The 25,541-nt window shown below is 31.4% G+C and overlaps 1 protein-coding gene across 2 annotated transcripts; it reads left to right on the top strand.

The window, feature by feature from the left end:
• The first annotated feature begins 7,911 nt into the window (after positions 1 to 7,911).
• On the top strand, positions 7,912 to 22,476 carry LOC134709185 (visual system homeobox 2-like). Of its 2 annotated transcripts, none has more exons than XM_063569363.1 (5): positions 7,912 to 8,495; positions 10,999 to 11,092; positions 14,692 to 14,815; positions 21,149 to 21,329; positions 22,092 to 22,476. In XM_063569363.1, the coding sequence occupies exons 1-5, from the start codon at positions 8,087 to 8,089 to the stop codon at positions 22,382 to 22,384; spliced, it is 1,101 nt and encodes a 366-aa protein (XP_063425433.1). In that variant the 5' UTR covers positions 7,912 to 8,086; the 3' UTR covers positions 22,385 to 22,476. The 2 variants fall into 2 exon arrangements, with proteins under 2 accessions (XP_063425433.1, XP_063425432.1); XM_063569362.1 differs by having other exon boundaries at positions 22,080 to 22,476.
• Positions 22,477 to 25,541: the final 3,065 nt, after the last annotated feature.

The raw sequence follows: 25,541 nt of genomic DNA, 5'->3' as shown, positions 1-25,541 counted from the left end.
CTCTTGCGTATCGTATGATATTTACAAAGGATTGTTTGATTGATTGATTGATTGATTGATAATAATTCTTCGAGATATGTATGAAAAACATCATATTTTTACAAGGCTTCATACATATATCAAAACGCTGTTTACAGTTCAATATTTTAGCTAAAATTGATGCAAAAATTGTCGAAAGCTTAACAACTTGAAGGTTTGAATAGCCTTTTAATATTTGGTTAGCAAATTTATATCAAGGGTGATCTATGATATACTTAATTCTGTAATTTTATTGAATGCACTCAAAAATTACTGTTAAGGGGTGTATGTTTTCAACCTTCTTCAATAATTAAACTGTATGAGAAGAAACATTAATATGCCATCGCTCAATTGTCATTCGGGTAAAAAAAATCTAAATTTGGAAGCGTTAATTCAAGCTTTTTTCGCGTAAATCTCTTTTGGGAAAATTATACAATTGTTATATAGAGTGAACTGATACTTTATTCCCGTTCCTGTTTTTCGCATTTGCATCTTTCAATGATTTTTTAATCTTACAACAAAAGCTCTTTTCGCTAAAATTAAAGCAGTTTCATATGTTTTACTTATGAAAGCAGCAAAGAATAAAGCATCAAACTTGATCTATATATAGCTACCATCAGAGACATTCAGAGGTATAGTAAGATGTTTAAGAAGTCATTAATACTGTGATACAATACAATTATACCCGTATATCTGTAACGAGCGATGTACGCGAGGTACTGGGAACGATGTCTCTAACGAGCGATGAACGAGTAAGACTATAAACGTTGAACGGATCCCGTAATTAGATGACATCATTATGATATCGTTACTACAAAATGTTGGTGTTTATAACTAATCATTATACCGTTACAGGAAAATATAAATTACTTGACTGGTGGCATTTCTAGAATAATTAGAGCTTAATTATTGGATAAATTAACGAGAATAATGTTTGCGGCATTTCGTTCAGCGGGAGATTCATAGCAATAGGGAGTGGGCGTGGTTATTAAGACACGCTACCAAGTAAATCACAGCACGGTCTAACCGTTGTCAGCGACGTCACCTGTCTTAAAAGAAATATCAAACAACAGTTTTCTTCTCATTAACAGAGCTGACTAATTGCCGTAAAAATTAATCACTCAGCTTTAAACACAGAAGTCAGAATACTGGCTTACAAATTTTGAAATCTTAATTAAGAACAGGAAAATATTTTACTTTTATGCTCAATTGGATTAATTTGACAGGGCCTAATTTAAATTCACAAAGAACTGTTATTAAATGGGCAGGATTTCCTTTCTTAAACTTTGGTTGTTTGTCAAGAATTGTGTCATCTGATGATTTAAACCGTTTTAAAATCTATTTAATGTTTTCCAAATAAAACTTTAAAGTTTATTGTAGCACAAAATAAACTTTAATCGAATATGTACCCATGGATGCATGTACTTGTTTATGTTAACGAGTGGTGTTTTATAATATATTCAAATTAAAAAAAAAGATAATAAGAATAACAGTACTTCATTTAAGAGGTATGTCAGTGTATTTACCCATTTTCCCTCACAGGGTCATATTGACGAAAACTATTAGAGTTTGAATATTACAGAGCCTACACAATATACCTTCATCGTTATCAGTATAGTTATAAATTAGGGGCGGATCCAGCCATTTTGAAAAGGGGGGTCCCAACCAAGAGTAAAAGGGGGGGTTCCAGCTCTATGCTCCCATTCAAATGCATCGATCGGTCAAAAAAAGGTGTGTTCCTACCCCCGGAACAACCCCCCCCCCCCCTCCCCCCTGGATCCGCCAATGTTATTTATCTCGTTATTAAAATTACTCGAGTATATATCGCTCACACTTTAAATACACTGTTGGTAGCTTAACGTCCAGTGACAAATATTTCATGCATTTACAGGCAGATAAATACACACAGAGCTGAAATTCTTTGAATTTTTGCAATAATTGATGACCTTTTGAAAATTGTCCCACTTACTTTTTTTTTTTCATAAATAATAAATCTTAAATAAGTTATGGTCAAATATGCAAATTTGATAAAGGAGTAGGTCCGGTAAGAGCCGATTTTGGCTTCAAAGTTCAGGTTCATTAGATGAAAGATTTTGAACACCTTTTAAACACTGAAGTGTCTACTGCAGTCTGTTCAATTACCTGTAGCTTTTTTGAAAGATTTTAACTGATTTATTGTCAGTAAAGACGCTCAAATAAAAGTTTAAATATGAAAATTATCAAATATGCCATAATATGTCACTTTTCAGATGTTTTTTTTGTAAAAAAAAGAAATTGGCCACATTTCCGTGTTTACTCTCAACCTTTATATATATATGTTATGTTATATCATCAAATACAACTTACAATTATAAATATTAAAGAATGACCACAAATGCGGCCACTTCCATTCAAGACGGAAACCGTCTAAAATATTACTCAAATCCTAAGATATTGAAGATTTTAGTATTTAAGCATGACTTAATGATGCTAGTACCCGATATATGTACATTGTATTGACAAAACCAGCCCATATTTATGTAACAGAAGTGTTCTTCTTTCCAATAAATAGCTAAAATATAAAAAAAAGAAGGTGTGGTATGATTGCCAATGAGACAACTATCCACAAAAGACCAAAATGACACAGACATTAACAACTATAGGTCACCGTACGGCCTTCAACAATGAACAAAGTCCATACCACATAGTCAGCTATAAAAGGCCCCGATAAGATAATTTAAAACAATTCAAATGAGAAAACTAACGGCCTTAATTATGTAAAAAAAATAACGAAAAACAAATATGCAACACATAAACAAACGACAACCACTGTATAAACAGGCTCCTTACTTGGGACAGGCACATACATAAATAATGTGGTGGGGTTAAACATGTTAGCGGGATCCCGCCCCCTAACCTGGGACATTGGTATAACAGTACAACATAAGAACGAACTATAAAAATCAGTTGAAAAAGGCTTAACTCATCAGATGGACAAAAATATAAGTGGACGTGGCCGGGTACTTATACATCCCGACACAAAAAGACACAATGAACAGATCTGAGAGTACTCGCAGTTATCTGACAGCTACCTAGTTCAAAGCCACTAACAACTAATAAATAAATCATGCATCTAAGACTAAAGTTTACATTTTAACAAATTTGTAAAATTGCTATATTTTGGGGTAAAAACTGGACCAACTTTTTTATACATGTACTTCTTTCTATATTTGAATCCGACGGGCAAATGACGTCAGGCAAACCTCTTAAATAAAGTACTGTTTTTTTCTAGTTTTCTTTCTACATTTGAAAATGCCTGTTCCAAGTCAGCATTCATTTGATGTGTTTTGTCATTTGGTTTTGCTATTTAATTAGGGACTTTCCAATTGAATTTTCTTCGGAGTTCAGTATTTTTGTTATTTTACTTTTTTCCCGAAATTTAAATGCAAATAATATTAAACACTATCCAATTAAAAAATATAACTTTACTTTCTGTGTTTTCTCCTTCAATATCAGTTTATGTATAGTGAAAGGCAACATGTATACAACTTAATGAATGGCATGCCATGTAAATGAAATGGGAGTTTGTATTTATTCATACAGGGTTAATTTTTCGAAATTTTTGCTTTTTCTCAAATCCCAATAATATAAATAGGTAATTCTGCATAAAATTAACTTTAAAACGGAAAAGACAAGGATAAAAGCAATCAGTTATAAACACGGATACAGAATTACCATGAAATACCAATGCTTGAGCTGTTACATAATATAGAACATGTGATAAGACACATAAGAACTACTATGACTATCAATCGAAGCTTTTTTTCCTGAAAGTGTATGTCATGTATTATCTCCAAGCATTCTTACTTTTATTGATTAATTGTTGGTGGCTAAACGTCCAGCGGCAAATGTTTCATGCGTGCCCAGGACGAGTTCAATTTTGAATAGAAATTGAAGTAATGTAAAAATTGAAAAAAAAAATTTAAATCTTGGATCTGTGAAGATCGGCTCTAAAATTTCTTGAAGCAAAAACTCAAAAAGGGAAAACGATTACATGCGGAAAAGAAACACGCAGCATTGAAATCTGAAAATAACTCCTTCTTTCTGAGTTTAGTGAGCTACCATTTGATTTTTTTGGGGGGATGGGGCTAGGATGTCCTGCATTTTTTTTAGTTGTAATCTTTGTCCTGCATTTTTATTTTTCACTCTATCCGGTCCTGCTTTTTTTTCTTTAGTTTATCCTGAATTTTTTTTGGCAAGTGTCTCATCCTGCCTTTTTTTTTTACTCAAAACTCCTGTCCTGCCTATTTTTTTCAAATTTCATCCTAGCCACCCCCATAAAAATCAAATGGTAGCTCCCTTACGCCTTAGCGTTTTCTCTTTTTAAATGACAAAGTCAAACGGCACGAAATGATTAAATCCGGCCATCATAAAATTATGATATGTATAAGAGACGTTACGTTAAGAGATGTGACATGTAACAAATCTCAAATGATATCTTAATTCCTTCGGTAAAAAATAAACCAAATATATATGATCATATATACCAGCATAAAGATTTAGTCTGGAAGTTGAACATCAGTTGTAATTAATTAATTGTAGTTGGTTTTGGACGAGCTTTTAGTAACTGTGAAGACTCTTATATATGTGACTCTCAGTTTTGTCTAACTGTTTTATATAACTGGTTTTTGTGCTTTTTATTTTGTACAACGCAAGTATTTGTTTTATAATTTTATTTCAATTAATGATATTCTAATACCGCTGTATTACTGTATACCTTATAGTTGCCCTCGTGCAAAATTTGGAAAATTCTTAATTTTTATTAATACAAAGTACATACTATTATCAGAACATGCATCTACAACAAAAGTAGAGAAGTTATGAAATTTGTGAATAGTCAATGTCAGTCATAATCCTATCAGTGCCTATATAAGTATTGTAAATATACTTAGCGCATTAATCTGTAGGGGACATATATACGGCTTAGCATCACGTAGTGGGTTTGACCATGTGATATTCGATTGACATTTCTTATCAGAGGCTACAATCTTTCTATCCATTACTCTCACAGGCGACTCGGGAATGAACCCGCTTTTCCAAAGAAAAAAAAAAGTGAAATAAAAAAAGAAATACTATTTACTTTTTTAACCACTTTTCACTTATTGAATGTGATTTTGCTCTTAACCATATGATATTACAATATATATAACAGCTGTTTATATTTGATGCCTCTCTTTTTTATATTGTTGATTAAAACAAAACAAAACAAAACGATATAATAAAGAGTTCTATAACGTTTAACTGTTCAATGCTCAAATCGAAAACAAGATGTGGTATCAGTGCTAAGGAGACAACTCTCCATCCAATATAAACGCTTTTTTGGAGAGAAGTGGATGATATTTAACCAGAGGTTAATATTAAATTATGAATATACACTGCAATCAAATGTTAGGACAATTTAATGTTTTACATCATTAAGGTTATCTCTTTCGAAAATCATTTTTTGAAGTTAATATGTAAACTAATAGTGTTGAAGTTAGGACGTGTGTAAGATTTTTGAACACGTTATGTTTCAGTTAAAATTTACGTCCATACTTTACAAATTTATAAATATTTAAAGAATGTTCTCGTCATCCTATATTGAAGCAAACAAAATAAATTTAAACTTCCTTACCAAATCTGGCTTTGGACTTTAGGTGAACGATTTTGAACGCTCATTAAAAAGCTTGGATTTCTTAATTGCACTGTTTCGGAAAGATGAAAAAATAATAATAGTAATAAAAAAGGGAACCTGCACGTGATGCAGAAAAGGAGTCTGCATTTATAAAACTAAATTGGATATAACTAAGCAATGATATTTTTATAGACATGTTTATTGAGCAGACATGCGGAGACTTCAGTTATATAGAAGTTATATAAATAAGTACCCGGGTAGTGATAGATGGCATTTAGTTGAAATTCTGTGACAAAATCAAGTTAAATTGTTATCTATATACAAGCTTCTTGAAAAAGTGTAATTGGCTGTATTATTACGAAATTTATTTTATATTTTAAACCAGAAACATGCAATTCAAATGTTTTCTGCCATTTTTTTTTATTTTTTTTTGCGATCAAAGGGTTTTATACTCCACCCAAGTCTGCATTGTGAATTTGTCTATATACATAAAATAACAGATACTATAATATTCTAAACCCTGTATCGTGTTATGGGGTTAATGCGATTGGTTCCTTTTTAAAACAGTCAATAGAAGTGCTGACAAAGGATTCTCGAAATGTCCTTAACTAACATGACATATTTGCCACTGGTCGTGAGATAGACTAGACAAAACAATTCGTCTTTATAAATAAACTCAACATAGATACCAGGACTAAAATTTGTTTATACGCCAGACGCGCGTTTCGTCTACAAAAGACTCATCAGTGACGCTCGAATCCAAAAAAATACTTTAAAATTCAAGAAAGGCTTGTATACAAATATAATCTATGAAAAAAGTGTCAGGCAGATTATGAATCTGGAATAAAACCGTGACGGTATAAAATTAAGCACTTGTGTGTATTTATTTGAACAATATTAAAAAAGAAAAGTATTTATTTCTTGTAAGGATTAGTATACAAATCCTTGTTTCTTGAAGCCAGCTCATAAATAATGTAATTGCTAGCTTCATAGTTTTTATTTATTTACCTTCTATGGGTCTCCGGATAGAAAACGACTATATGCATACCGTTTCATTTTCAATGAAAAAGAAGTTGATTTATATATATATACATTGTTCTGTTTTTATAAATGATAAAGTTGCAACCATTTAACTTCAAAGGGAGTTATGTTTTTTTATTAAGTTTTCGACGCGTTCAATCAAATTATTATCCTTAAAAAAATGTAACATTACAAGATGTGTGGAAAAAACGGATTCAGATTAAAACAAAATTATCATATTGGGGATCAAAATATTTATTTTTTAAAAACATAACCCATCTTTTCCCCTTGAAGTCCAACGGCCGTTCCCCTGTATATATGATTATTCCAGAAAAGGAAACAATAATTGCTATCTATTAGTCCATACTTAATTAGTTCTACTTTAACTTTTTTAAATTCCTTTTTGCATAATTTTATAATTTCATATAAGAAAACATATTTCAATTTATTATCTTTGATCTTTTTCATAACAATCTTAAGATGAATTTCTCTTATTATTCTTTCATAGATTAGTTTTCAAAATGGAATTCTCTCTTTACAAATATAGTGAATTTCCATATTTTTTCTTCGAGAAGCCTAAAACCTTAAAACTGAGGTCTAACAACTATGAGCGGTATCTAACAACTATGAGTGGTACTTTTGCTCGTTTTATACACCATCTGTACTTTATAATGACTTATAAAAGCGAGATCAAAGTTAGAAACGCGTCTCGCCCTGTACCATGAACTTTATTGTCAAAACTCTTAAAATCTAAAATGGCAAAAGATGTTTTCTTAACAAGCAGTCATACGTTATGCTAAATTAGTTAGTTAAGAAGTAATCAACAAATTGTTTTTCTTGCTGCCACAGTTTAAAGCCTAACCTCCCCGGGAAGACAAAGTTAAGTGGACTTGATTTTCTATTCTTCTGAGCATCACGTTCGTCCATTTTATTCCTTTAGAACAAAAATTAAAAATATGGTAAAATTACAAATTGATAAAAAATCTATTGAAAGCTACTCATAGTCTAGTATCGCGAGCTCGCTGAACGCCGCAAGACATCTCATTAATGCGGGAAGTCAATTTCAACGTATCAGCTAATCCGTCCCGATATTGTATTGGTTATTACAATAGATTGACAGCTATTTGTATTGATATTCAATTAGAATGGGCGTTAAATAGTTATATGCATAAAGATATAAGCTAATAAATTAATGTTTTCTGAATCTGTTTATTATAGATTTCTAAAATACTGCAAATGGATTAATTGTTTTATTATTGTAATTTGAGAGAACGGAGACTCAGCCGCTCATATGTTTCATTTTTTCTAATTTTTCTTGTACAAAAAAACGAGAAAAAATAGAGTTTTAAAAAGCATATAAATATATTTAAAATAATATATATTGACTTTAAGAAGATGATGAATTTTGCCCATCATCCAAGCTATGCTGCCGCGCTCGGGATGACAGCCGCTAGTTCTTTAGGATTCTCGGCAAATTTTGCTTCACATAATCTACACACTGCCGAAAACACAGACCGAACATTTTCACATTCTAGAAATTCATTCGCTATACAAGAACTTTTAGGACTTCGAAGTGAGGATGAAGAAAAAGTAAGGACAACTCACAGTGATGCTTTGATTTCTCCTTCTGCGTATTTGGCCACCTCCCTGGCACCTTTAGGGAGTCCGGGGCTTAAGGAGTCTACTGCTAGCCTCCCTTATTCCAGTTGGCGATCGACATTTATAAATGCTCTAAATAGCTCAGCACAAACTGTATTCGGCATTGGAGCTGGTCAAGGTTTACCAAAAGGCGATATTAAATCAAGTAAGTGAAAATTTCAATATTTTATTGTAAATAAATAATTTCAAAATTGCAATTGTGTTTTGTACAAGCACAATAAAAATATACTCATTGTAAAAAAACGACTTTGTCATATTCCTGTTTCTTTTTAAACTATATATATATATTTTTACTGGAAAAAAAATAAAAGAATGAAATTTAACAAAAGAAAGTAAGTTAACGACACTTTTTGTTTATTTATATATCTTGACTATCGTAAACCACTACAAAAACTATTGTATGCTCCACTATTGCATTGGAGATAGTTCGCTTTTATATATTTATTTTTGAGTGCTTAAATATACAACAGTTTTAGAGTCTAAAATGCTGTATTTTCAAATATAATATTTGAATTAAAAATTATATATATTTGTATTTCTTTCTTTCTTTTCTTTCTTTTTTGTTTGTTTTATGAATAAATACGCTTAATCATTGCTGCATGCAAAACAATTTGTGGTAATTTTGTAAAATATAAACGACCCATGGAAAAATTAATAATTATTTAATAGCAATTTGATTTTACGAAAAAAACAATTGTTTCATCAATACACCGTAAATCTGAAAGCTTATTTCTATTTTATGATTTTTTATGTTATTAGTGACATTTACAATTGTAATTTATTTCACGCGGAAATATACTGATTTTTGTATATTTCAGCGAAATCTTCGCTGCTTGTCATTTGTATAATGCTAACGGTTTCTGAAATAATAGGCTTAACAATTGACACATCGCTGCCTGTGTTTACTGGGGTTCATCCTTATAACAAATAAACATTCATTAGCCAAACCAAGATTAATAGTAACGATGGCAATTTTCTAAAAGCCTGTTGTCCGAGATAAGATCACTTGATGCCAACCTTAACCTGAAGCCATTTCGATGGTACCAGTTTGAGCGATCTATATTTCTGATAATATACATATAAAATACGTTTAATTAAATTATCAACAGTTTTCATTTTGTATTAATGCTATCATAAAAAAATTGAACTAATTTCAAAAGCATTCGTAATGTTTATACCTGCAAAAAGATAACTTTTAGAATGGCAATCCCTGCAGGGCTTCAAAGTGTATTCAGGTATTAAATATCTTCATATTACTCATTATCAAATATTAATTTGCTAATTTAACTTTTTATTATCGCTAGTTATTCCATTTGGCTGATTGACAAAAGATGTAGCAATAAAATTATTATTCATATTTCTCGGATATTACGGTTACCTGTTCAATTAATTTAAACAGGTAAGCACGTGCTGGATCTCCGGGATTCACCGGTGTTTGTCCTCGAGTGTCACATTATATACACTTCAAACGCGCAGAGGACTAGATTGTTTTTTACTCGCGGGTAAACTCAGGAAACGTTTCTTTCAAACTTATCATCTTGCACGTGAAAAGATAACATTTAATTTTATAGATGACAAACTTGTGGTTTTTCCTACGGGAATAATCCAGAATTTACTAACAATGAAATCATTCAGAAGAAAAAACTTTTGAAACTTTTGAAATTAGTCATATTGTATAACGTCTAATAGGAAATTATTTTAAACATTATGATATTTGTAATTTCGTTTGTTTTCGCTTCGATAAATATGTTACTTTAAATTTGGAAGACACAATAATTTTTACAAGTTTTTACTTCGATTATTGCATATTATACATAAGTTGTTTTAAAGCCAAAAAATAGGGGGGAAAAGAATTCACAAATACGTTTTTACATAATTATTTATGGTTAAAATTCCGTGAATCTATATTTCTAGCCTGTTCATTAAATTATCAACCTATACTAAATAATTTATCATTTATATATTTTTAATTGTCGACAGGTTTAAAACATTTTGTACTGTTATTATTTAAGTCTTATTATAGTTACACAAATATAAGATATGAAATAACATAATCCACGAATAATTGAAAGTTAAAAAACGAAACAAAATGTGCAACCTTAAATTGAAAATTATATATAAACGACAACGTACTCGACACATGTAGTTTTTCTACAGTAAGACCTCAAGTTCATGTATCAGAAACAATTCCGTGTAAGTAATGGATCTATACAGAGTGTTCTGTGGTGAAATTGGTCGCAATCAAACTCGATACAAAATTTATATACAGAAATGGCAAAAATATCATAAAGAAGACAAGCATATTGGAAAATTTTAAGCATAGCTCGGATTACTTGTCCAGAGTTTTCTTTAATTTTGTCCTTTTTTGCATGCATCAAGTCTTCTATACGTTTGTGTCAGGTTAAGATATTTCAAAAATTTTTTTGGTTTGAGCATTCCTGAAGAGACATTAATTGTCGAAATGCGCATCTGGTGCAGGGAAATTATAACCGTATATATTTGAACAGACAATAGAATAGAACTATTTGCATGGACATAGAACACAATATCAAAATATTCAACGTTGAATCTCTCAATTTGGCGCATTTAAAAAAAAAATTATAACTATACTTGTACGGATCAGAAAATTTGTTCATTTTTCCTTTTAGATTTAGAACATAGTATAGGAGATAAAGGAAGTGTCGACAGTCTGGATGGAACGACGGTTGGAGGGAAGAAAAAGAAGAAGAAGCGACGACATAGGTCTGTGTAAATAATTTTATTATTATGCATGACAATGTGAAACAATTTCTATAATTCTGTGTGAAATTTTCAAATTTACAGCAAGACAATTGTTTTGTATTTCCAAGTACATCGGGTGCTGACTTGTTTTTTGCTTTCCATTAGATAGAGTCTCCACATCAGTTTAACTCGCGATTCTCCCGATTTTGCCTCTGTGTCGGTACAAAATTAGGTGACTGTACGGCTGATGACGTCTTCAAAAAAGGATATCGTTACTTTACTATTTTAGTTATCCTATCTTTAGTTTGGATTATTAACTTTCTGATACTGCAAACTTGACTTCAATAGTTGTCAAATTATGATATATGTACAATAAGTCATTCGTGATAGCTCGTCCTAATTCCAATCCGGACTTTTTTTTTTAAATTAGTGCGTTGCGAATACGTCGGCTATTAACTATTCAGTATATATATATAGAGAGCCTTTATGGGTTCAGTTTTTAAATTTTCTTCTTTAGATTTACTTAGAAAATTGTATAGGATGTTTCAATTTTTAACACACTATGAGGCATTTAATCATATACAATTTCTAGAAATATTTTTTACTTGTTGTCCTGTGAAATTTGATGAGTCTTTTAAGGAATGTGGGATATCTAATTCTCCCTTAAATAGCTTAATATAGAACCAGATGCTCAAATAAATCACATTTGTTAGATCCATACCTTTTCAAAAGTATTGGAATTTTCCCTAACATTTGTAAATTTTATAAACGAGGTTTTATCTTTGTTCTCTTTTAGTCGTATCATGACAATTTCTAATTAGTTAAAATTGAGAAGATAATAATTTGTTAAGGTAATTTTGTAGAATATCATTCTCTACCTAGAATCAATAAATACGGCTAGTTTAAAATACAATTTAATAAATATTATGTTCATCCCTTTAGCTGTATAACACAGAACCATCGCGTGTCTATGCTTATACCATGAAAACTTGTGAAATATAAAACCAGAATGGTCGTCCTGGTATAATAACCTAATTATTGTCAATTGTTGTTCTGTGGATTTGACGTGCGATATGATAATGACAGCCATAATTGAAGTATACCCAGGGAGGCATTCGTTTGCATTTTACACATTGTTAATACAATAGAGGCGCATTAACAGATTAGCACGGTAAATGCTACGATTGTTCCTGGTCCCTAACAAACAATAGGATGACATTTTTTCTAATTGTTGCGTTGTCTGCTTGATTCGTTTATCAATTTCGATTGGTAAATTGTCTAATTTTAGCTAATTTTCTCAGTAACCTTTATCAATTGGTATAATTCGAAACTGTTAATCTTTCCGCACTAGCAAAGTAAAGTACATTATTCCCGTATCATACAAAGGCTTACACGAGAATACTCTTTCTGTTATAACTTTACAGGATGTTGTTTTAATTAGTTAGGATTAAATTATTCTATGTATAGCATTGTATTAAAAAGCATGCTCCATCAAACTTATATTTTGTGAAATTCATTGAATTTTTATGTCATTATCGTTTAGGTGTACTTTTATATATACTATAAAAATGAATAATTTATTGCGATTATTTCATTCCCCCCTATGCTTCTATACTTCAAAAGCAAAACCAGAATTATGGCGGTAATTCTGTTTTGAGGTTTCATTTTTGGTCGGGTAGCTAGCTATGGTAAATCGCTCGAGTGCAATTTGTTAACAATAATTTTGATTTAATGCTCTTAGTTTTGAAAATAAATTACGGTAAAAAGACCAATTCAGAATATTTTTTAATTTTCCAGCTCTTTTTTAAAATGGCAAAAAACAAATTGTTCTTCCTTTGTTCTTCGATAGGATAAAATTTTCTTTCTTAAACTAATATTAAAGTATTTTCTCTTAGTTTCCGCCTTTTCTCTGCATATACATCTCGTAGGTCACGAAAGACAGGTTTTATTAAAACGGGAACATTTTCTTTGTAGTTTTTCGCTGATTCTTGTTTGTCTTTTATCCTTTGGGAATGGTGTTTTTTTTCAACTTTTAAATATTTTTTGACAGCCTTGTTTGTATCTATATCCCGTTTTTATACGCCCGTCGTCTTTTAGACGGGACGTTTTATGGTATACCGTTGTCCGTCCGTCCGTCCGTCGTACCGTCTGTCCGTCCGTCGTCCACACTTCGGACAATAACTCAAAAACACTTTCACCAATTTCCATGAAACTTTAGTGAATTGTTTATATCTTTGACGTAAGCTCCCTTTCGTGTTTTTTTAATTTCAGATTTAAAGTTTAGGATTTATGGGGCTTTATTCATAAAAAAAGGGGGGATTTTCAACACTTCGGACAATAACTCAAAAAGGCTTTCACCAATGTCCACTAAACTTTGGTGAATTGTTTATATCTATTGATGTAAGCTCCCTTTCAATTTTTATAAATTTCAGGTTTTAAGTTTTGGATTTATGGGGCTTTATTCATAAAAATAGGGGGATTTTCAACACTTCGGACAATAACTCAAAAAGGCTTTCACCAATGTCCATGAAACAATTGTGAATTGTTTATATCTATTGATGTAAGCTCCCTTTCAATTTTTATAAATTTCAGATTTTACATTTCCGTGTTATGAATTTTTATGCTTAAAAAAGAGGATTTTCCAATTTTGGGACAATAACTAACACTTTCACAAAATTTTATGCAACTTTGATAAATTGTTTATATCTATTGACCTTAATAGTGCCAATTTTTTTGTGCATTTTTATTTATTATTTGGAGGGGGTATTTGACAGGGCTCACACTATTTCTAGTTGATCATATAAATTCATTTAAAGCATAAAAGACAAGTTAAAAGAGCAACGGGCGTATCATGCGCTTAAGCGCAGCCCTTTATTAAAATTAGCTGACTATTTATAATTGCTCTCATTCAATGATTAATTAAGCATGTATACATATATATTAACATACACGTGTATGAATGACCTGGATTTCTTTTATGCGAGAATGAAATTAAAATTAAAATGAAAGAGTTGTCTTTCTTGTTGTAACTTTTCCGAGTGCATTCCATACAGTCGGCATTTGCCTTTAAGAAATCATTTTAGGCCACTTAAAAAAATAATGTCTATACTTCTTGGTTATCAAAATGCCTGTAGTCATATAAAATAATACATTTGTAGCAACCCCTTATATGTATTCCCCTTTGAAAGGTTCAAACTTAAACTTGCATTAAATTGTGTGAAGAAAGTTAGAAATCCCATGGTCGTATTTTTTTAATAACTGAATCACAAGATGTCAACACAAATTACCTGAAACTGTTAGGGTTTTGAGGGTTAAGGTTAAGGTTAGGGTATGATGAATATTTGTGTCCTTTTGTTTGATGTTTCAAAAACATAAAACAATTCTGTATTTGCTTCTCACTAAAACGATTAACAGATTATTTCGTTAATCCAATTACTAAAGTAACTTGTCAAAACTATCGTAATTTGTTACAGAAAATGTCGACTAATAATTTTATTCGAGGTCATGTCATCGACGTCAACACACAATTATAACCAATGCATTAATTTCATGTCACAATATCAATTATTTTTTTTTTTCTAATACTAAAATTATAACATTAATTTATTTTATTTTTATAGAACAATTTTTACAAGTTATCAACTTGAAGAACTTGAAAAAGCTTTCAAAGAGGCCCACTACCCGGATGTGTACGCACGCGAGGTTCTGGCCTTAAAAACAAGTCTACCCGAGGACAGAATTCAGGTTTGTGAAATTATTTATTTTTGTCAAGTGTGTTATTCACTCTTTTTGTATGTTTTACTGCAATATAGCTTGACTCAGAGATTACGGAGAAATTATAAAAAAAATGATGTAAAGAACGGTTTGATTGGGATTATTTGTATTATTTTATTATTTGTTTCTATTACATATCTTATATATGTACCATGATGAACTAAAAGTACCACTTAAAATACAGCAGTTGAGGTTATATTCGTATATATGAGTGCCCAAGTGTGACAAAGTTATTTCTGAAAGCGATGATATTTTACCAAGTCGGGAGCCTGTAGTGCATTGCTTGTCATTTGTTCATTTCTGTATTTGTTTTTCGTAAATTATTCATTGTGCATAAATGGGCGTATGACATTTGCGCCGATTTTGAAATTTTTCATTCTTTCATTTGCGCCGATTTCATTTTTTCATTTGCGCCGATTTTATATTTTTTCCTAATTGGATTTACAGGTAAGTAACAGGTAAGTTCATACTTTTACATTGGCTGAGCAGAGAGTATAAAGACAAATCAAGTGACATTGCAATTGGTAAATGGCTATCCCAATGTTTCGGGTTACCATTCTTTTCCCTAAATGAAATCGATGACTGCTTCACGTTTGACATTGCCTGACGCTCCGCTCCTTCTGATGACAAATGTCATACATGTACATTCTTAGACAACGTACAAGTACACATTCGGCATAACGGTAAACCAATTCGTGATAGCGTCCATAAAATTAACGAAGGGATGAATTCAACTTCACCATTTGGAACTCTTGGTTGAATAGCTTCCTTGTGAGAAAATGCTATCTCTAGAAATGCCCCCACCAGTACGTATGTCAGACAAAGAAAAGGTGGCCTTCATTATCGACAATTACGCCAAAAATAGAAGAGACGAAATCATAAGAAAGATGTGTTGCCTATACATACTCGGAAAGAACAGATTTATGATTTGAATGTATTCCGTTTTTATGGGTTTGAATGCTGTACATATATTTTTAATTCGTCATTTTAGTATAAACAAAGTGCTTTTATCTTAGGTTTTTACTTCTTGATTTTAAGCAGGAGACAACAGTTACATACATGTTATGATTGCATGACAATTCATAACATATGTACAACTGGCTAACGGAATAGGTCTTTAATGATAAATGAAAATAACATTATTGGGATGGAGAGTTGTCTCATTGGCACTCATACCACATCTTCTTATATCATTTCACCTGTAATTTACCTGATTTACCTGTAGAAAAAACGGCGCAAATGAAAAAAATAATCGGCGCAAATGAAAGAAAAAATCGGCGCAAATGCAAAATGCCGGCATAAATAAGGCCGTTATAGTTTACTTGTTTAGATTGGTTCCATTTTTTCATGTCGGAGCCTTTTAAAGTAGACCGACCATACGTTATGACGGTTTTCTCATTGCGAAAGGCCGTATGGTCGCCTATAATTGCTAACTATATATAAATGTATGTTCTACTTCATTTTATCTCCTTTGAATAGCTGTCTCGTTGCGACCATGCCACGTCGCCTCATTTTAAACAAAAATGCTTTATAAATGCTTTTTTCCTCTTGTAACTAACTGCTTGTCGATGTTTTTTTCTTCTTTAGTTATTGACAATTATTTAAAAAGTTATCTTTAAAGCTGATCTTTTTCCAGTTTCTCCATATTTAGGCATCCTGATTTTCAAATGTGATATTTATAAAGTTTTTGACTTTTAAAGGATAGCACCGTGTTGTTATAGGAAATATATAGTAAAACTAAGTAGACCTGGCACCCTTGAACTATATATTCACTATAGACAGACATACAAATTAACTATATATACCGCACGGCCTTCAACAACGATAGTTATTTCCAAATAGATTTGGCTAAATATTATCAAATGTGTGGTTATAAAATGTATCCAAATGACCAACCTTGTTTTAAATGCACATATATTTTAATTACTCATTGATAAAATCATAATTCTCAATAATTATTTGTATAGTTGTGTAAGATACCGTATTATATATTCTATAAATTTGCGCAATATAATGAATGATAACTCAAATAAGCTGATAAAACAATTTGGATTCTTTTTTCGGTGATGTATCTATTTTCTATATATCTGTAAAACATGCATATATTTCCCCTCCATTTATTAGCTTTTATCTGTCATTGAAGAAGAAAACCCATCGACAACATGGACATTTCATTTACAAGTGCGTCCAATAACATTGTTCAGGATAATTAATAGTCGTTCAAACAGAATAAAGAATATCACGTTAGAACTATTATCTTTTCTAAGGTCGAAATAAACACCCCAGGAGACGAATTTGTCAAATTGTATTTTGCTAAGCAGAATATTTGAAACCCAACGAGTGCAATGATGTCTAGAATTTTCAATTTATCTAATAGATTAGCTGTATTCTCCAATGAATCTTTTAACAATTATGTGATTCCAATTAATAGATTTGTTATAGCACTCCAATCTCGTCTGTCGTGACCATATTCAATTAAAAGCTAATTGCAGCGATCACCATGCGGCAAGGTAGCCATATTGCTTTTCATTGGTGTTAGATCCGGTTTGGAAATTGGAAACAATGTATCGTATTTATTAACTGGTATAGTTACACTGCTGTCTTCCGAATGCTAGGTCGATCATTGTCCGGGTTTTAGATTTTATCTTAATAGTTCAAACCGGTCTCGTAGTCTTCATTAAAACACAATGAGAATAGCGTACATTAACATCTTGCTGTTACGGTTGTGTTCATTATAGCGTGACCGTTTCCTTGTCACACCCTATTAGGTTTTGTTCAGTTCGAACAGTTAGTACCATTCTCTCTGTATTGCTAACTTAGATTTAATTAGTTTAGTTTGTCACATTTTATCTGTAGCTTTTGATGTAATGGATTATAATGGGATATGATAACCTATTTATTCTATATAGTATAAAACTGTGTTGGTTAATTTAGAAAATAATTAAGAAACTGGGGTCCAAAATCCCTCCAACAAAGCCGATGATATTTATTATTATGTTTATTTTGGTCATACCGTTCTTCCAGTTTCTACATATAAAGGCATCCTGGTTTTCAAATTTGAAATTTATATTATTTTTTACTGTTAGAGGATAGCATTGGGCTGTTATCGGAAATAAAAATTACCGCTTAGTTTGAAATAACTCTCTGATTATTTACACATATGCACCTTTTAGTTTAGTTTTTGTTCGTGTTGTTAAAGTCTTTAGTTTTCTATGTTGTGTCCTGTCTACTATTATTTGTCTGTTTGTCTTTTTTCTTTTTTAAGCCATGGCGTTGTCAGTTTATTTTCGATCTATGAGTTTGACTGTCCCTCTGGTATCTTTTGCCCCTCTTTTACACAAGTAATAGAACACATTTAAACCTAATGTTAATTTAATCAGTTGTAGTAGTAATAGCAATTAAACAACTAGATCTACGTAAAAAAAAACTGTTTTACCTTCTGACAAGTAATAGTACGTCCTTATGGGACACATTCATGTTCATTGGTGGCCTTCGGCTGTTGTCTGCTCTTTGGTAGGGTTGTTGTCTCTTTGACAAATTCCCCATTTCCATTTCCATTTTTATTATCTTTATCCAAAAAACGAGTCGTGCGCATGACATTTATAACATGGTGTTATTATTTTTTGTTTTCACATATTATATTTTGAATAAATAGTTTCATAGTGCAATAAAAATAAATATGAAATATTTAATATTTTGAAGATACTGTCGATAAAAAAAAGTTTTGCTTCATTCATGAATTAATATTATGATTTAAATCCGACAATATCGCATGAAGATTAACGACATAGGTCCCCTTAGGTCGTTTAGTCTTGACCTTCAAATGCTTAGGTTTGAGCGTACTTGAAGAAAGTAAATTAGTTATTTCTCTTTGAAATTTATCAGTAACTCAACAACAGAAATCATAAGATAACCAGTTGATCTTTAGTGAAGAATATATAACCATATTATGCTTAATTATTCAACGGTTAAATTTTTAATCGCTCTGTAGTACCAAAGGTTAAAAAATTGCGGCTAATGTCTGCACAAATAATTTTCCCCGAATAATGCAAATTAGTAAATCAAATTTATACATGTAAACATCCCTTACCACAATACATAACAATTAAACATAACAACATTTCATATCTATGATATCTAAAATGTAAATTAAATTCATACGCATTAAATAATATGATAAACTTTTATGGAGACTTGCAATAAATTTCGAAATATTTTGGTTGTCAATATAGGATTTAATAGACTTGTTTCATCAGATATTTCAGACCTGCCTTCGATAGAGTGTACGATCAGATAAATACCACCTACTGAAGCTGACAACCCCGTTAGACACGTTCTACCGCGAACAAGCACGTGTTTGCACATCAATTAATAGGTTTCCAATTGGAAAACGGGATATTAGCGATGTAATGCATTTTCCTCTAATTATATTGTCAATGCATCATTGTATTTCAGATAAATTCTTTCTTCTCACGAATCCGGTCAACTGCCTTAAATCAGTTAGAATCATTTTGTTATTTTATTGAATATTAACAAAGGAACTATATTTTCTATATGGATTAGACCGGCACTGCGGATATTTAAACCTCTTTTACGATAATAAGCCAACCAGCGGAAAATTATAACTAAATTGATGTGAACTGTAGCTAACAAATGAGATAATTCAAAGAATTTTAATGCATAAAGATATGCAAGATTAGTGTAAAGATTTTAGCGGACGGGATTTGAAAAATGGTTAGTCTTTATTTTCAAATCGATAAAAATACTTTTTTATAATTGATTCTCGCGTTAGTTAAAATATATTTGAATAAATATATATACGAAATTGAAATATTTTGTGCAACCCCTTCGTCTATATTGTTTTTCAAAAGATTCCAAGAAATTCTAAAATACATTAAAATACAAATAAAATGACATCAAACATTTACAATTATTTCAATTATTCAACATCAAAGTACATTCTAGCACTACTGTATTTTTCTTATTTCGCATGTTGAATAACTAATATTTTTGAACTGGTTCTTGTATATAATTAAATTACACGAAAATCCGTGATTCTGATTGGCTGGCAATAAACGCAAAGCACTCCAATATCATATTTTATGTCGGTAAATAGTACAACTGCTTTGACTGCATTTATGTAACATGATGTACAGAAAAAAAACGAAAAGATTGATGTATAACTCTTAATTTCATGGTTAAAATATAAGAATTTAGTTAAAAGAATTAAAAACTTCTTTTTATTATTTCATAAAATTGTAAAACCGTTGATTTTGCCCACATGTTTTGTGTGTGTTGGTTTTTTCAACGCTTCCGTTGATTTTTGCATGATTTAAGGACCAGTGTAATATTTGTAGCTGTATATATTATAATGCAGCTAACAGTCACTCAGTATTCTACATGTCTATAGTATATAGCACCAGTTTTTATGTAAATATAATGAAACAAAAATATATTATCTATCACTGTATATATAAACTGATAATTGAAAAGTGCTATTTTGCTGCATGTACATATGAATTACAAAGTAAACACCTTTTTATCGCATTAATGACCATACAATGTTTGGTTTTTTTCAACAAATGCCTGAGATTCTGCTCTGTCCCAAATTACTGCAATTATATCAATAATGCTTTCACTGCATTGCCAGTTGACGTTATGAAGGAAAGACGTATATACATTATCATTTCTGAACATATGTAAAACGACCAGTGTCAAATACTACATGTATATTCCAGACAACTTTTGTATATGCCCTGCTTTGCGTTATAACTGGAAGTAATATTATCAAGTAAACACTGATCATTTCTTGATGAATTCTAAAGTTCAGCGGCAAATAGCCCATGTGTATTCTGAAAACCTCTTGCCATGCATGCCTAGATTGTAACTAGACAGCCGTGCTTTAAAAGATTCAGCTGTATAACCTCAGTCCTATCATGCACCAGTTAGGTTATAGAAAAATGTTAAATCACAAAAATACTGAACTAGAGGAAAATCAATTCGGAAAGTCCATAATCACATGGTAAAAGCATATAACAAAACGCATCAAAAACGAATGGACAAGAACTGTCATATTCCTGACTTGGTACAGGCATTTTTAAATGTAGAAAATGGTGGATTAAACCTGGTTCTATTGCACCAACCCTCTCACTTTAATGACAGTCTCGTATATATATAATTCCCCCTTTTTATGTCCTGTTAATTTTAGTGATAGAATGGGTTTAATATCTTTTACATATATATTAACCTTACCTTTTTTTTTTAAATATGAAGTAAACCGAAAATATTTTGTTTCTCATTTAGGTATGGTTTCAAAATAGAAGAGCTAAATGGAGAAAAACAGAGAAAACTTGGGGAAGAAGTAGTATCATGGCAGAGTATGGGCTTTATGGAGCAATGGTTAGACATTCACTTCCGCTTCCAGAAACCATTATCAAAAGTGCTGAACGTGGAGTGATGGATTCGTGTGCACCATGGTTATTAAGTAAGTTTATTTCAAAAGTCTTTAATTAACTTGCATACTTCAGTATATGTACAGTTTGAAGGCAATTAAATATACACACAAAAAAACAATAATACCATTCTATCAAAAGATTGCTACAGAATCACTGTTATAGAATAAATTAATTGATACCATTAAACATTTAATGTAGTCACTAGATTATGACTTTGAATGCAAGAATGAGATAATAGAAATAACATACATCTCATTTTGTTAAACAAGTAAAAAATAGTTACAATAAAATATAGATAAGCAAACAATGAAAGTGGCGTTTTAATTTTTATTTTGTTAAAAAAAGAACAACATACAAACATACAACCATACAAAGTTGAAACAAAACAGCCATATTCATATTTAGACACGTGTAGTGTACACAATCAATGAGACAAATACAGGTCTGTGACCAGTGCGCACTATAACTATAAAACTTTATACGTTCCCGAAGTCAGTATGACTATGCTTTATTAAAGCACCTGTTGAGGTACTTTCGAAACCCAATTTCTGACAGCAAACAGTGAAACAATAGATAGATATATAAGTAAAAGAATATTGTGTGGTCTCCATTACTTTGGAATCTAGTATGTATAATACGAGGAAGCTCAATAAGGTTACTGAAACAAATATAAAACAATTACACAGATTATAAACTCAGTAGAGCAACAACGAAGCGTAGATCATGACACAAAGGTGTAAATATAATATAACTAAAGTACTCTGAACACTTACATTCAGATTTGTCCTCAGGTATGCACAAGAAGTCCATTGAAGCAGCCAAGACCTTTAAAGACGTCGACGAACAATCATCTGATGACGGCAAGAGTACCAAAGACAAAGACGAAATGCGTTCGGAAAGTATCGCTACGTTACGAGCCAAAGCTTTTGAACATAGTGCAAAATTTAACTGTGATCAATCTGAACACGAGGACACGAAATCTGTTAATGAACATGAACACTATGGTACATACCAGAGCAGATTCGAGGAACCTGGGAAGGATTCTTTGGGTGAAAGTTCACAAGACGAGATTGATGTTGAATAAATATGTGTCATACATTTATTGTTATATTTTGTTTTAATGTGTTTTTTATTATTCTCATTATATCTTTATTATAAATATTATTGTTTGCTATATACATGACCATTAAATATCATTTGCAATATTAATTTGTGTTTTAAACATAGATGTCAAACGCAAATCAATGTGTTTTTGAGTCAATATATATATTCATTCCACCTTTAGCTTATTCAAAGCTTAGCAGGGAAGAATCAAGGCAGTGTGAAGATTTGTGTGTGCTGGCAAAATTGGGATACTTGCCCAAATTTATGATAATTGAAAATATGATTCAGTCGATGCACATTTATTGCTAGTGTTGGTAAAACTTTTATTATCGTCTGAACACATGTACAACAAACATGTTTAATTTAGAACAATAAAAATCGAGAGAAAAGGATTACACAAAAATCAATGTTATATCCAATCTGCAGTTGTAAAGTGCATTTATGTTTTTCTACTTTTTTGTTTCTAACTGACATAAAATGCTTCTGTAAAACCAGTATTTATCGAATTATAAGAAACTTCATGATACATAAGGGTATTCACCTAAAAAAAAACAGCAATTAAACGCCACAAACCAGAGACATAGAGAGGGAACAATACTGCCTTCAACAATAAACCAGTATATAAAATATATAAAGCTTAATCCCTGCGAGTTAAGAAAAGTTGTAGACAAGACTTTTGTTGAAACTTTCCATTTTGATTAAATTACTGCTATGTGTGACGGAGATGCTATTTCATCGACTGGATCATTTCGAAACTCTGTCGGAAACCATACGCACGTGTTAATAGACAGATTTTCTGCAGCACTGAGTCGATAACGCTGCTGGATTTCAGTAGTCAGTACTATTGTACTAATGTGTTTATTCCGTCAATCTGTACTGACTCCGTTTAAGGTTACACTACACCTTTAGATTTTATGGGCGCAGCCATGGTATTCAGAATTAAGAGTATGGCTAATCCTGATTGGTCGATATGTGCTCCCGTTATTTTTTGTTATAGAGACTTCGTGCACTCTGCTTTATACAAAAGGCAAAATAAAAATTAGTCCGTAGCCTTAAAGGCACTGAGATGACTTTTTTTTTTTGAAGGGCAAAATTGATAGGCATGGGGGATAAGTACAAAATACGCTAAGAAAAGCAACGCGAACCTATATTTTTTGGACCAAAAAATACTTTCCTAATAACATTCTTTGATTCTAGCAAGGTTTCGTTAAAAAAAATCAACTTTCTAAAGTCGGTATCTCGAAAAAGGCTACCATTTTATTGTTTATTTCATTCTTAAGAAAAGTTAGATACACATTACTAGAAAATATTCTAGAGTTATTTCCCTTAGATCGTATGACATTCTAAAATGGCAAAATGAGTTGTCGCCCTTTTAACACAATCCCCTGCAAATTAAAATTACAGTATGATTTTACTACAACTAAAAATGGGTTCGTTTTTGTTGTTGATCCATTTATTTAACCAAGTATTTTTTTCTTCAAATATTTGGAAAATAATTTTTATAATAAAAAACACCCTTTAGTAACTTTATCTAAAACGCATTACTTTTTGTTTATATTTCCTCAGTGTATGAAGCTAATATAGACCTACCTCCGAAACATCTTGCTTAAAATTAAGGCCTTTTATTTGTTATTTTAAACGTTTTATGCACGTTAAATGTTAATAAAGTACAAACTAGAGAGGAAGAAAAAAACATAACCGAATAAATACATTCTAGTACACATTTTTGTTTAGAGGCTAGCTGATTGTTAAAGCAGGCATCCGGGTGCGGGATCTGCTCGCTGCATTTAATACTCGTGCATTGGTGGCCTTCGGGTGTCAGGCCCGTAGCCAGGAATTTCCAAAGGGGGGTTCGTTTGACTCACAAACTCGACTTTAACAGTCACAATTCGAACAGAACATCGACTTTAACAGTGCTTAATAGTTTTCAAGGGGGGGTTCGTCCGAACCCCCCGAACCCCCCCTGGCTACGGGTATGGGTGTATTTAGCTCTTTGGTCAGTTTGTTGTCTCTGAAACATTCCACATTTCCATTTTCAATTTTACTCAAATGTGTACATATTAGCAGTTTTAAAAAGCTCTATGGAACTTATGTGTGCCACGGTAATCTTCTACATACGTACCGACTACTAATAAAGCTTTGAAATGAGAATTGACAACAATTTCTTACATCAAAAATATTCCTGTTCAAACAAGCCAACCACACTTTGGTGGATTATCTATATTTTGAACCGAATGTTAAATAAAAAAAATAGTTCATCAAGTTTAAAGTTCAATTACAATCTTTTTTTTTAAATAGTTTTCTTTGGTTTTCACTCGGACCATCTAAAACTCGCAAGAAGGAGAACCCAGAACAGGGAAAACACAAATTCAACCTTACCATGTATAACAATGTTTCAATTTAAACATCTCCTTGATTTCAAATAAAATTGAAGAAAATTTTAAAATGCTGCCTGGTCTTTAATTATCATTGTCATTAACTCAGTTGATTTTTAACCGACTCCCTAATTACCAAAAACTACAACATGGTGCAACTTCATAAAATTGACGTCCAAACAAAATCTCTTTACAACGTGCACAAATATTTGTTGTTAATAAGTGATTTAGAAATTGATGCAGAATAAGTGATAATCAAGCAAAAAAAGGGTGTGGCTGAACTGACTAGGGGTGTGTGTCGTAACTACAGATCTAATATAGTGTAAATATTTAATTGGCACAAACAACTTTCCCACACGGCTGTTATTTTTATTGAACACATTTTGATCCATTTGAATGTTTTATATATTTCGTTTGTTCTATTTGATATTTTGACCGGCTACAATCTTGATTGTTTTTTTCTTGTGAAAATAACCAAAACCATGCATTATCGGTATATGAAAATAGTATGGTTTGTTCCTAGTTAGCAAATAATCTCAAACTGGGTTTTTGTGCAAATGGTATATTCTCTCTATTTTATTTTCGACTATTTTTCATACGTTTTGGTACACATACTTATATGTTTTCGTTTTTTTGGAGTTGATCACAGATTTTACTTTTAAAAGGAGATATCACATTTTGTGACATGTTTGTCATTACAATGCGACAACTCTCCACCAGAGACCTAATTACATCGAGACAATTGCAGCGGGTTTAAAAGTT

The sequence above is a fragment of the Mytilus trossulus genome, chromosome 3, assembly GCF_036588685.1.
Source record: "Mytilus trossulus isolate FHL-02 chromosome 3, PNRI_Mtr1.1.1.hap1, whole genome shotgun sequence".
Lineage (NCBI taxonomy): Eukaryota > Metazoa > Mollusca > Bivalvia > Mytilida > Mytilidae > Mytilus > Mytilus trossulus.
The sequence above is the reverse complement of the archived record's forward strand: the minus strand, read 5'-3'. Positions and strand labels throughout refer to the sequence as shown.

Coding starts and splice junctions, on each gene's coding strand:
- LOC134709185 (XM_063569362.1), top strand. CDS start 8,087: ATGATGAATTTTGCCCATCATCCAAGCTATGCTGCCGCGCTCGGGATG. Junction 11,093..14,691: donor AAGAAGAAGCGACGACATAG/GTCTGTGTAAAT, acceptor TTATTTTTATAG/AACAATTTTTACAAGTTATC. Junction 14,816..21,148: donor TACCCGAGGACAGAATTCAG/GTTTGTGAAATT, acceptor TTTCTCATTTAG/GTATGGTTTCAAAATAGAAG.